The following is a 13,715-nucleotide window of genomic DNA, read 5'->3' as shown; positions in this document are numbered from 1 at the left end:
CTTCTAACCATTTCTTTATATCAGTGGCTCTGAATCCAAAGTGAGTATCACAGTTACTTAAGGACTCTGATACATATGGAAATTCTGGTTCAGAAGGTCTGAAGTATATATATATCCCTGATGAAGAACTACTGTGGTAGATTTACAGTGTAAAATTTATGGCCGTAGAGCAAGGGTTTTTAACCTGGCATCCATGAACTTTATATGCCTTCAAAACTATGTACAAAATTTGTGTAAGTTCTGGCCAGTAGTCCACCACAGCTTTCATCAGATTCCTAAAGGACTATGTGACCCCTACTCTCACCCTACCTGTTCTCCACCACCCCCCAAGAAAACAAAAACAGAAAAAACTTAGAAGATAATATTCTCTTCTCTTTAAATGTACCTGAACTTAACTTGGTCTCTTAACCACCAATACAACTCTCTTATCTCTTAGGTTTCTCTCTGCCTTACCTCTCTAGATAATCATCTGTCTATTTCTTTAACTTTTCCTTAGGCAGAAGGTTCTAGCAAACTCAGACATGTTTTTGTTCTCTCCGTCAGGGTTCTGAGGGTATAAACATACCCTGAAACATCCAAGATTTCTTCTGTGCTTTATTATTTTCCATTAAGAAGAAAAATAAAACAACTTTTTTGACTTCTTGAAATTGTTCAATAACCTGTTTGAAGTATATATTATAAAAGACAAAATCTAATGGATTGGTATAGGGAAAAAATAGATTTCTCATCAGTGAATTAGATCAAGTGATTATCATGCTTAATCTAAAATTACCCTCAGTTCTACCTTTCCTTCATCTTAACTCTTTTTCTAATGTCTGAATTTTTCCTTTTAGGAGAAATAAAAAATAATTGTCTCCGTGTGCAAAATATAGAACTATTGTTATGAAACATCATTAGAAAATTCCATTTTTAATTTTATTGCATTCGTTTTCATTTAAGGGTCTACTGCTGAGCCAGTTTCTCAGTCTACCACTTCTGATTATCAGTGGGATGTTAGCCGTAATCAACCCTATATCGATGATGAATGGTCTGGGTTAAGTATGTCCTTTTAAAAATTATGGTTTTTTTGTTTTTTGATTTTATTTTTCTTCAGAGTTTTCTTTCTAGCACCCTGAATTCATGCTTTATGTTTAATTCTAATTCTAATTTCTCACCTTTTAGGTCATAGTAATATAATTTAATACCAAATGCACTACTTGAAAATTGATTGTTGAATACCTGTAGAATTAAAACTAAATTCACTTTTCATGTTGAGGCAATATTTAAAAATGAAGTTTTCTTATGATTGCTCCATAGTTTTTCTAGTTTATAAAATTTTTGTTTTAAGTGAATGTTCTGTTTCTCTTCCTAGTTTAGTGTAATAGAGCAAATAGAATATATAGGAATGACTTTGAATGTGTGAGGTGTGCAAGTTTTTGTATTGGTAGAAAACCATTTTCTTAGCCTAATTTCCAGTAGAACCATAGGAACGTTAAAGGCAGGAGTCAGAAAAAGAGGAAGGGAAAAAGAATATAGTTTTTATGTTCAGAAAGCTCATACCATCTTCATTTAAAAAAAAAATCCGAGATTTTTTTTTCCCCCCACAACCTCAAACCTTAGAATTTACTCCTTTCTCAGAATTTTCACAGCACATCCTTTCTACTATTTATTTAGCACTTATATGTTACCTTGTACAAAAATGTTACCTTGTGCAATGTTCCACCATTTTGGTCTTTGTAAAAAAAAAAAAAATATTTTCAAGAATTTACTTTGTTTCTTCAAGTAGAGTTGAAAACCTCTGAAGATAGGCACTCTCGCTTACTCTTTTATATCCTCAGTATCTAATGCAGTACTTTACACACAGGCATTCAGAAGTAATAGTGATAAAAGCAAACACCTGACTATGTGCCAGGCACTGGTCTAAGTCTTATGCATAATTAGTAAGTTAGTTAATGCTTTTGACAATTCTGCAAGATAGGTATTATTTTTTTCCACACTTTCCAGATGAAGAAACTGAGGCAAAGAAAAGCTATCTAACTTTCCCCAAGCCACACAGCTAGTTAAGTGGAAAGAGATGGTATCAAACTTTGCTTGTCTGGCTCCAGAGTTCATGCTTTTAACTGCCACATGATACAGCCTTGGTGATGATTGTAATCACAAAGGTAAGCTTGCAACACAATATAAAGATTAGTCTATAGACTAATTAGTCTCTGTATAGATTATTTAAAGCACAATTCTTACAGATTAAGGGAGATGAGATTAGAACAGTAGACGAGGAACCGCCCTGTTGTGAAAAGCCTTGACTTGCTGGCTAAAGATTAGGGAGGTGAGGGTTGCAGTGCTAGTTTAGAAGGTAGATCCTAGTTCTAGTCTTGACTTTAAAACGTAGTACATCGTATGGCTTGGACATTGTCACTTATCTTAGAATCTAGGTTAATTGAGCTGTGAAATGGAACAAATAATCTGCCATATCTACTTCCATAGATTATTGTGAGGTTTTAATGAGGCAATGACTGATCATGAAAGCTCCTTGTAAATTATAAAGTATCTTGTAAATCCAAGATATTACAAGGGTGTGAAAGCACTGTTCTTGGAAAGAAATAGTCTATCTGTACTTTGGGAAGAATGATCAGCTACGTGCAGAATAGAATTGAGGATTACAGGAATAGTAGGAGTGATTGTAAGAAAATAGCAGTAAGGTGTCTTGGGCAGCTGTGGGTTGAGGGCTGAGGAAAACTGAGCAAACAGGGCGCTAGGCTTCCCTGCTTGGGTAGAATAGCTCCACTTTTTTCTATCTTAGAATTCTTGTAATATGAAAAACATGACTGGCTGCTAAAATAAAAGACTGAAAAAACATGTATCCGCAAGACTCTGTACTTAAAGTAATAAGTATCAGGAACACCATCTTTCTCAAGTTTGTTTGCTCTATTGGCTGTCTTTTAAGTCCAAAGTTTCTCTTTAACTTCATTTTCTCTATGAATTTCATTTTTTGTGTTATCTTTAATGTGGCTAATTTTGGTACTGAGTGAATTTAATTATTCCTTCTAAATTTATAGACTGCATGATTTAGTATTTGAGATTACTAATCCACATACACACACACACACACACACACACACACACACACTAGCCTTACAGTTTTAAACAGTGTGATATGATTAATATATTGACCCTCTGGTTTGAGGCCTAGACATCATTATCTGACAAAGAGGCATTGAATCTACCCAAGCACTTGTATATAAGGTTAAGATGCCAAAGTATAGAAGATAACATTTTTAAAGGCAGATGTTAAATCTATCGATTATTTTGACCATAAAGGAACATCATCATCTTAACCCCTGTGAAAATTCAGATTTGGAACATAACTTTGTTTTTGTTGGCACACCAGAGTGAATGAATTGGCTGCAGCATAAGTGAAGGGGTTAAGAGCATGAGCTTTGAGGATGGACTACCTGGGTTTGAATCTTAGCTTCCTTGCCTTTGCCCTTAGGCAGGTACGTGATCATCCTATGCCTCAGTTTCATCGTCTGCAAAAATAATAGTTCTTCCCCTACAGAGTTGTTGAGAGAATTAGATGATATTATACATGTTGAGCACTTAGAACACTGCCTGATACATAGTAACTATTCAGTAAGTGCTGCAGTGCTGTTGTTGATATTCTCCCAAGGGCAAAATTAGCCTACTCAGTGGGATTAATTAGTATTGTCTGTTTAAACCCTGGAGAATGTCTTTCTAACATAATTGTTTTGTTTTATTAAAGTTAATGCTGAATTAAGTTCTGACAAGAAACACCAACAGCTATTTTCTTACTGAGATAAAATAGAGACTGGCTATGAGATGCTCAAACCTAAAACATTATTCCACAATCAAATTGAATGGAGAGACCAATTCCTTATCATTCTGAGAAGATAGCTAATATGACTCTTTGAAAAGACACTGGCAAACTAATGGAAGAATTTTGAGAAATGAGAAATTACTCTACTTAAAAATAGAACTATACTATGAGTGAAACTATACTACATGATTTCTGTAAGAAGTTTTTTAGCATATTAGCCCCATGAATCTTAAGAATTATGCATTGAGAAATCTCCTGATGACAGTTTTTAGGTTTAGGAGATTGAACCGTTGTTTTAAAGCAGTTTTATTTGATCCCAGTTAATTAAAAACAAGCAAACAAAAAACCAGTCTGAAATCAATAAAGATGGAAAAATCACCGTAAAGCTTTATAAATCCAACAGAGATTTACACTTCTGTTAATGTTCTTATAGAAGTTAAACCATAAGCTACAGTTATTGCCCAAACTCTGTGGCCATTTAAGCCTTTTAAAAAATAATTTTACTAAGTGCTTTACTGGATTTTTATCTCTTACACCCCTTCCCACCATATTTACTAAGAAAATAGTTTATATATTAGTATATTGCCCATTCTCTTGCCTAAACTTTTTTTCTTAATAAAAGAAAATAAAGTTTCTTTTCTGGCAAGAGACTTTAGAGACCTGGCTTATGGACACAGTTTTCCAAATCTGAGTTTCTTAGATTTGTGAGGTTTAAGCAAAATCAATGACAGCTTTGGCATTCTAATCTCCTAACACTATGGTTGATGTGAATGCTTGGTGTAAGATTGGTTCCAGCCATCTACTAGATCCCTTTATACTTGTAAAAATGATTTCTGCATTAAGACGTACCAAGTATATCTTATTGAGAGATTTATCAAGATTATGAGAAATAAATTCTTATTGCCTGATAGCTTAGAAACTGGCTTTCTGTTGTTGATGTCATCAGTGGTACATAAAAACAATAGCGACCATTTATTGAGCACTTACTGCATTGCTATGAACTGTTTTACATGTATCTCACATAATCCTCCCAGAAACCCTATGAAGTTGGTATATAGCCTATTGAGATTAAGAAATTTGACCAAAATCACATAGTTATTAAGTGGCAGAGCAGTATTCAGATGTAGATCTGTTTGACTCTGAAGACCATGCTCGTAACCTCTTTGTTAATACTCTGTAATACTGGCTCGTGTAATACCTGCTCATGGTAGTAAATTTAAAAATATAGGACGAGGCTTCCTTATTTGTAACACATTTCACACTTGTAATCACTTGTTCTGTGTTTTATAAATTCTTGCATATGTTTTCAGTCTCTCCCCATCTACTGGTTTAGCCCCTCTTCTCCCTTTCTCCACCCCCAGTGACTGTAGCTATCACTGTACTTAATTGTCTGTTGTGCTTACCTATCTCCATCCCTGAATTGACAGACTGTGAGCTCCACATGGGGAGAGATTATATCATCCTCATTTTTTTATCTCTCGTACCTGCCTAGCTCAAGTTCTAGTACATCGTAAGTGCTTAATAAGATGAAATTCCTATAATTCCACTGTTAAGATATATCTATTAATGTATTATTTTCTTCTATCTCTTCCTCATATAAATTTGGGATCATACTCTATAGCCAGTTTTATCTATGATTTTTTTTAACCATTTTCCCAGATCATTATATATTCTTCTAAAACATACATTTCAAAGCCTTCATAAGGATGTATCATAATAGCTCCCCTTTAAACAAAAGTAAAAGAGTTTGCATGGAAAAAGAAGAATAGCAAAGCAAATAAGAGTAATGCAGGGAGATTTGTCATTCTAGGTACTAAAACGTATTAGTTACATTATGTATAGCACTATCTCAGGAATAGATCAGTGTAATAGAATAGAAATTCCACAAACAGACTGAAATGTATATGAAAGAATTTAGTATTTGGTAAAAGTAGTATTTGGCATTAGTGGGAAAGGTAGGATTTTTTGATAAAGCAGTGTTAGAATGACTTGTTAACCTTTTGGAAATAAAGCCTAACCTCTGTCGTCTTAAATCAGTGTGAATGAAACCTGGCTGTGAGTGTAGTCATGCCCTGCATAATGACATTTCCATCAGTAACGGACCGCTTATACAGTGGCGGTCCTCTAAGATTAGTACCATATAGCCTAGGTGTGTAGTAGGTTGTACCATCTAGGTTTGTTTTTGTAAGTACACTCTATGATGTTTGCACAATGATGAAATTACCTAACGACACATTTTTCAGAAGGTATGCCCGTCGTTAAGCAAAGCGTGACAGTAGTCATTACAGAAGTATATATGGAAGAGTGTATGATGTCCAGGGAGAGGAAGGAAGGGTTAACTTAGGGCTACTTATTTAACTAGGGTAAAGCCAAAGAATATTTTTCCCTTTTAGAATAAGCCAGTGATAGCTTCCCAAGGGAGGTAAAATTCAGTTCCTCCTAGAGTGAAAGAAAGGAATTTGGAAGTCTAGAATAAAAATTTATTCTTGGGGCTGGCGTAGTGGTTGTGTTTGCCCACTCCACTTCAGCAGCCCGGGATTTGCAGGTTCGGATTCCGGGCATGGACCTGCGCACCTCTCATCAGGCCATGCTGTGGCAGCATCCCACATACAGAATGGAGGAAGATTGGCACAGATGTTAACTCAGGGCCAATCTTCCTCACCAAAAAAAAAAAATATATATATATATATGTTCTTGAAAATAGGACGGTAGAAGCCCTAAAAGTGACTCATATATTTTGGCCTGATGAAAGTAGCATTGTTGGGGCCAGCCCTGTGGCCTAGTGGTTAAGTTCATTTGGCGTGCTCTGCTTCAGTGGCCCAGGTTCAGTTCCTGGTCACAGACCTACACCACTCGTCGGTGGCCATGTTTTGGTAGTGACCCACATACAAAATAGAGGAATATTGGCACAGATGTTAGCTCCAGATGAATCTTCCTCAGCAAAAATGTAGCATTGAATAATCTGAAAAATGTAAGAATGTACAGGTTAAGTATTGAAAGAGCAAGAGAAAAAGAAAAGATTAAATATTCTGTCATGACTTGGTGAATTTGAAGAAGAACCTGATCTTGAAAAGCTTATAAGAAGAGGATGAGGTATAGATAAAATGACAGGTGGGAAGCATAATTTTGGCACCACTGTTACAAGATGGACTAATGTGTACCCTAGGAAATAAATCAATTACAAAAGTGTTGTAATAATCGGGACAAAAAAATGACCATATCCTAGACCAAGTTAGACATAAACAGGGAAAAGAGCAAATTCAGGAGACTGCTGATAAAGTAAGTAGGGACAGTGGATTATATGGTTAATTCATATGTTTTCTGGAGTTTTTTAGAAATTCCACTTAATTAGCGATATGATGTGCCCTGCAGAAGTTGGGTAAAGGTTTTTACCATCATGTTATGGGTTTTTTTCCAGTTTAAAATGTGCTTGGGAGAAAGAAGAACAATAGTTAAAAATTACAGCTTAGTTCAAGATAAGGAATTGTAGTTTTTGCATTTTAGTTTTTTGGCAGAAATGATGGATACCTAATTCACACTGTTAAATTTTAGATGGTCTGTCTTCTGCTGATCCCAGCTCTGATTGGAACGCGCCAGCAGAAGAGTGGGGGAATTGGGTAGATGAAGAAAGAGCTTCACTTCTGAAGTCCCAGGAACCAATTCCTGATGATCAAAAAGTGAGTCAAGGGATTGGCGGGGATGTTTATGTTTCTGTGCACTCAACTATGTTAGAATTATTAAGGGTTACATTCTGTATTACAAATTTTTCCAATGGTGGAATTGCTTCAGAGAGGCATTCTGATCATATTCCCTTCAATCATCGTATACCTTCTCTATATCGCTGTTTATTCTTTTCACAAATTATTGAGGATTCTGCTATGTAGAAAGCACTGTTTATACACTGACAAGAAAACAACACAGTTTCTGTCCTCTTATCAGAATTATTACAATAGCCTACTAGCTCTTAGTGTGTTTAGAGAAGAGTAGATTAATTCCCAAAGAAAGCTTAAGGAAGGGTTCAGAGCAACAGAAAGGGCACCAAGGCAGAAAATAGGTAACACTTTTGGTGGAGAGCTAAATACTACACATGTGTGGAATCAGTTGGTGATAGGATCAATTGTTTAAATATCTGTCTTCCCCATCTAGGCTGTATTCCTTAAAGAAAGGGGCCACGAAGTTTTTATCTTTACAGCTCTAGCAACATGCTTGGCATTTAGTAAATGAAAGAAATAATATATACTTTGCCACATTTTTATGGATTTCTATAAGTAATGAGAACTGGTTGACAGCTTTTAAACTAGGAATAACTTAATCATCAATAGGATTAGGCTGGATTATAGCAGAAAGACAAGAAAACCAGGTTGGGAGGCTGTTTTACTGTTTGGAGTAAACATTAAAGAGGCCGGTACATGAACAGGGTAGAAGATAATGAACTAAGTTGATAGCTTTGAAAAAGAAATGGAAGTGGTATTTATAAGAGACATAAAGCTACTGATCAAACTTTGCTACCAGTTGGTTATAGGAATAAGGGTGAAAAGTCCAAGAGGCTCTGAAAATAATAGGACCATCAATATTCAATAACCATTAATTGAGCATCTACCATGGGTCAGGTATTGTGCTAGTGGAGAAACAAAGGTAAATAAGATACAATTATTGCCTTCAAGGAGCTTAGTTAAGGAGGAGAGGAAGGAGACAGGCATATCAACAAGTAAGAGTAATGTTGCAGTATGTGTTGGGTATTGTGGAAGCACTTGGGAGTTTTAGCAAAGGCATCCTGGAAGTAAAAGCAGAGTGAATCAGAGTGGTCAGAAATGAGACTGGAGTGGGAGGCAGGGACCAGATTCTAGAAGTCCTTGAATGTCATGCTTAAAGCCTTGGATTTTATCCTATAAATAAGGGAAGAATTTTAAGTTAAAGTGGTTTTTCGGCTACTGTGGCAGCCCATATAGAAAAAGGAGTGGAGGCCTATGTGAATGAAGGCAGGAAGACAAATTTAATGGTGGTTTAGTAGTCCGTGACGTTGGTGGTAAGGATAGTTAATGCGGAGTAGGGGACAGAGTTGAAAAATTAATTGCAGTAAAATCAACAGAACATGTGATTAGAATTAAATGGAGAGTTATCAAAATGACTTCCAGGATTGTAGCTTGGATAACTGGGAGAGTGGAAGTGGTGCTCCCAACTGGAGAATATAGTAGCAAAAACTAGTTAGTTGGGTGAAAGATGGTTGGTTCAGTTTGGGATGTGTTAAATGTGGGGTGTTTTGTAGATATACCTAAGAGAAGTTGGTTGTAACAGGTTTAAGCTTAAGGAAAAGATTTGTGTTTGGAGGTTATTAGTATATGCTTGTTAAAGCTTTGAGGGTGGGTGAAATACCTAGGAAAAATTTAAAGTTGAAAAGATCAGTGGAGCAAACGTAGAAGTCTGGGGAACTCTCAACGAAGGCTAAAAACTAGTAATAACAAGTATAAGATTTAAAAAAAAATAACTTTGGATAGGAATGGAGGAGAGGTAGCGTGATAACAGCGAAGTTGTGATATCAGGAAGGGTTTTGTTGGAGGTTGTTTGTATTTTAATGATAGGAGAGATTTTAGTGTGTGGGTTGGTGGGCTTTCTACTAAAGGACCATACAGAGGTGCAAAAGTGGCCATAGCCAAGGTGGAAATGAACTTTATTTACAAAAACTGGCATTTGACCAGATTTGTAGTTGCCAACCCCTGCTTTAAAGTATCTGTAGACAAAAAGGAAAAGGATCTAGAATAAAGTAAAAGTTATACATAAATGGAAGAGATGTGCCTAATAGAGTATGATCTTGGGAGTTGGGATAGGGGAACTTTAGGCACAAGTGGACCGTGTGTTGGCCTTTAATAGCATGTAGTGCCTCTCATCTTTAGAGACCAGAGAAAAGGAGGGGTACTAATGGGATTCATTACTAAGGGTGTAAATAAATGTAGAGAGGGACAATTAACAGGTAATAAGAAAGCTGAGGGGGAAAAGTGGGTTTTAGATTGGACCTACAAAAGCTTCCTAGAGTTTCCAGGATTTGTGGGGAGAGAGGGATGATTGGGCAGAGCATGGAGGGTGTTTAGAACTCTGTATGATGCTGTAAGGGTGGATATATATCATTATATATTTGTTCAAACCCACAAAATATACAACACCAAGAGTGAACCCTAAGGTAAACTATGGACTTTGACTGACAGTGACGTGTCATCACTTGTAACAAATGCACACTCTGGTGGTAATGTTGATAATGGCGGAGGCTGTGCATGTGTGGGGGCAAGCAGGATATGGAGATCTCTATACCTTCTGCTCAATTTTGCTATGAACCTAAATCTGCTAAACCTAAAATATAAAGTCTACTTAAAAAAAAAAGCTTCCTGGTATAATACCTTAACAAGTAATCATTCTGATATTTGTTGAATGTTTAGTGAATCTACAACCAAAGTCTATTTCTTCAACTAGAACTTCCCTGTGCCTGATCATCAGAATTAAACAGTAAAACCACTGAATGGAGTAAAGACTACTACATATCATAGCAGTTCTTTTTCTGAGTATATTCAAAGATCATCTTTTACATTTCTAAGCAAAAATGAGATGCTATCTAAATGCCCATCAGTTGGGAAATGGAGAAATGAAATGTGATGTGTTTGTACAGTGGCATAATAGGAAGATGTTAAAAATCAATGAAATAAAGCTACATTAATATCAATATGATTAGAATCTAAAAATATACTGAATGATGAAGAGCAAGTTACAGAAAGATACACTGTGATACCATTTATGTAAATTTTGTATGTGTAGATACTCATAAATTTATAGAAAACTTGATTAGATGGACACAAAAGAAGTTCATGATAACGGTTACCCCTAGGGAGGTAGTATGGGAATGAGATTGGGAAGGAATATAAAGGAATTTTAAATTTTTAGTAATATCTTACTTTAAAAAATCTAAAATAAATTTGTCAAAATGTCAGTTCTTTTATGTGAGTTAAAAGATGGTATGGAGCTGATTACAGTCTTTTCCCTATGAACAAAAACAGTATTTTGCCACAAGGAACTACATTTATCTTATGGTTGGATTATAATTGGCTGAGAAGCAGACCAAAGTCCTTGCGCCCTGAATATCCTTTGTAGGATACATCTTTTCACACAGTACTTTAATCATTATGAGCTTATGGTGAAAACTTCTACGGAAGTTTCTTCACAACTGGGAGCCAACTTGGACTGAAAATCTCTTAGCTAAGTTTGTGCAAGATTTTTTTTTATTTTGTTTTTCTATCTGCTAGTAATTTTTGTAAACTGTTTGGTGGTTCATGAAACTTCCAAAATCATCCTAATGACTATGGTGCTGAGCAGAGAAAGAGCAGTTCTCCAAAATCAGCTCTTCCTATAAGGATAGCCTAGGATTCTCGGCTGTCACCTGTGCAGAATGAACAAAAAACACTTTTCCATAGAAAATTCAACCATATGGTATATGTGATAAGATAGCATCGTGTATACTAATTTAACAGTGTTAGTTTGCTATTTTTGTCATACGGAATGTTACTTTCAGTGACATTCCTGCTGAAATTCAATTTTTTTAATTAAGGCTTTTATTTTGAGATAGTTCTACAGTCACACGCACTTGTAAGAAATAATACTGAGATTCCCGTCTGTACCCTTTACCCAGTGTCCCCCAATGGTAACTTTTTTTTTTTAAAGATTTGCACCTGAGTTGACATCTGTAGTCAATCTTTCTTCCTCTTCTTCTCCTCCTCCTCCTCCTCCTACTCCTCCTCCTCCCTCCTCCTCCCTCCTCCTCCTCCTCCTCCTCCCCCCTCTCCCTCCTCCTCCTCCTCCTTCTCCTCCTCCTCCTTCTCCTCCTCCTCCCTCCTCCTCCTCCTCCTCCTTCTCCTCCTCCTCCCTCCTCCTCCTCCTCCTCCCTCTTCCTCCTCCTTCCTCCTCCTCCTCCTCCTCTCCCCTCCCCCCCCGCAAAGCCCCCCAGTACATAGTTGTAAATTCTGATTGTAAGTGCCTCTGGTTGTGCTGTGTGGGACGCTGCCTGGGCATGGCCTGATGAGTGGTGCCATGTCCATGCCCAGGATCCGACCTGGCAAAACTCTGGGCTGCCAAAGTGGAGTGCACGAACTTAACCACTCAGCCATGGGGCCAGCCCCTCCTAATGGTAACATTTTGAAGAACTATAATACAATATCACAACCAGGATATTGACATTGATGCAGTAGGTACAAAACGTTTTCTTCACTGCAAGGATCCCTCATGTTGCCCTTATTTATTTATTTATTTAATTTTTGCTGAAGAAGATTCACCCTGAGCTAACATCTTTGCCAATCTTCCTCTATTTTTCTTTTTTAGTGTGTGGGCCACCAGCACAGCATGGCCACTAGCAGAGTGGTGTAGGTCCACACCCAGGAAGCAAACCTGGGCCACCAAAGCAGAGCACACTGAACTTAACCACTAGGCCACAAGGACTGGCCTATGTTCCCCTTTTTTATTGCCACACTTTCTTCCCTCCCATCCCCACCTCCTTTATAGTTCCTGGCAACCTGTAATCTGTTCTTCATCTCTCTAATTTTGTCATTTCAAGAATGGTATATGAATAGAATTATATAGTATGTAGTCTTTTAGTACTGTTTTTTTTTTCATTCAGCATAGTTCTCTAGAAATTCATCCAGTTTGTTGTTGTGTATCATTAATTGGTTCTTTTTTACTCTTCTGAGTTAGTCTATGGTCTGGATATACCTCAGTTTATTTAACCATTCTCTGGTTGAAGTACATCTTGGTTGTTTCCTGTTTGGGGCTGTTATGAATAAAGCTACTGTACATTTGTGTACAGCTTTTTGTGTGAACATAAGTTTTCATTTCTCTGGCATAAATGCCCAGGAGTACAATCCCTGGGTTGTATGGTAGTTGCATATTTAATATTTTAAGAAACTCCAAACTATTTTCCAGAGTGGCTGTATCACTGTACGTTCCCGCTGGCAGTGTGTGAGTGATCTGATTTCTCTGCATCCTTGTCAGCATTTGCTGTTGTCACTATTTTTTATTTTAGCCATTCTGATAGATTCATTGTGGTTTTAATTTGCTTTTCCTCATGGCTAATGATGGTGAACATATTCCATGTGATTCTTTACCGTCAGTCTATCCTCTGTCATGACACGTCTGTTCATGTCTTTGCACATTTTCTGATTGGATTGTTTTTTTTTCTGTTGGATTTTGAGTGATCTTTATGTAGTCTAGACACAAGTCCTTTGTTGGATATATGACCTACAAATATTTCCTCCCACTCTGTAGCTTGTCATTCTCTTAACAGAGTCAAATTCAATTTTAATGCAAATACTTGTACATTTAAACTCTGAAATAAAACAGAATTACCTTTCCAATGAGTTTTTAAAAGCAAGGTTTGCACAGCTCTCTACTTGAGTGATGAAAGTTGTAAGAAGTGTTCTATCTTTAGACAACAGGAGAATGAAATTCCCTGTACTTTATTTTTTAATTATGTAATTTTAGATCAGTTTTCTTACTTATTGCTGTCTTATTTAGAATTTGAGAGATAAAGACTGAACCTAATGTATGAAATTATTCCATAATAATTTTCTGAATAATGAAAACCAGCTGGTTCACTTTAATACTTTTGCTTTTAACATCAGGTTTCAGATGATGATAAAGAAAAGGGAGAGGGAGCTCTTCCAACCGGGAAATCTAAAAAGAAAAAAAAGAAAAAGAAGAAGCAAGGTGACGATAACTCTCCTGCACAGGTAGAAAATCAAAACAGCAAACATTGTTCACTGAGCACTACTGCTGAATGTGAAAAGAATGATATGCAGACACTGAGAATATGTAGAGATAAAAGACAAAATGAGATATCAAATTTACCTGAAAAGCATTTGGAAACTTACAG

General features: G+C 36.5%; 1 protein-coding gene across 3 annotated transcripts in view; it reads left to right on the top strand.

The window, feature by feature from the left end:
- MTDH (metadherin) overlaps positions 1–13,715 on the top strand; it is a 54,219-nt gene that overhangs the window by 33,386 nt on the left and 7,118 nt on the right. For 2 of the 3 annotated variants that reach the window (XM_046641709.1, XM_046641710.1), the window contains 3 exons: positions 940–1,038; positions 7,367–7,491; positions 13,465–13,572. In XM_046641709.1, coding sequence (XP_046497665.1) covers positions 940–1,038; positions 7,367–7,491; positions 13,465–13,572 — 332 coding nt within the window. The remainder of the gene's footprint in view (positions 1–939; positions 1,039–7,366; positions 7,492–13,464; positions 13,573–13,715) is intronic. The other variant, XM_046641712.1, reaches the window with a different exon arrangement.

The sequence above is a fragment of the Equus quagga genome, chromosome 16 (genome assembly GCF_021613505.1).
Source record: "Equus quagga isolate Etosha38 chromosome 16, UCLA_HA_Equagga_1.0, whole genome shotgun sequence".
NCBI lineage: Eukaryota > Metazoa > Chordata > Mammalia > Perissodactyla > Equidae > Equus > Equus quagga.
This window is presented reverse-complemented; position numbering and strand designations above follow the sequence as displayed.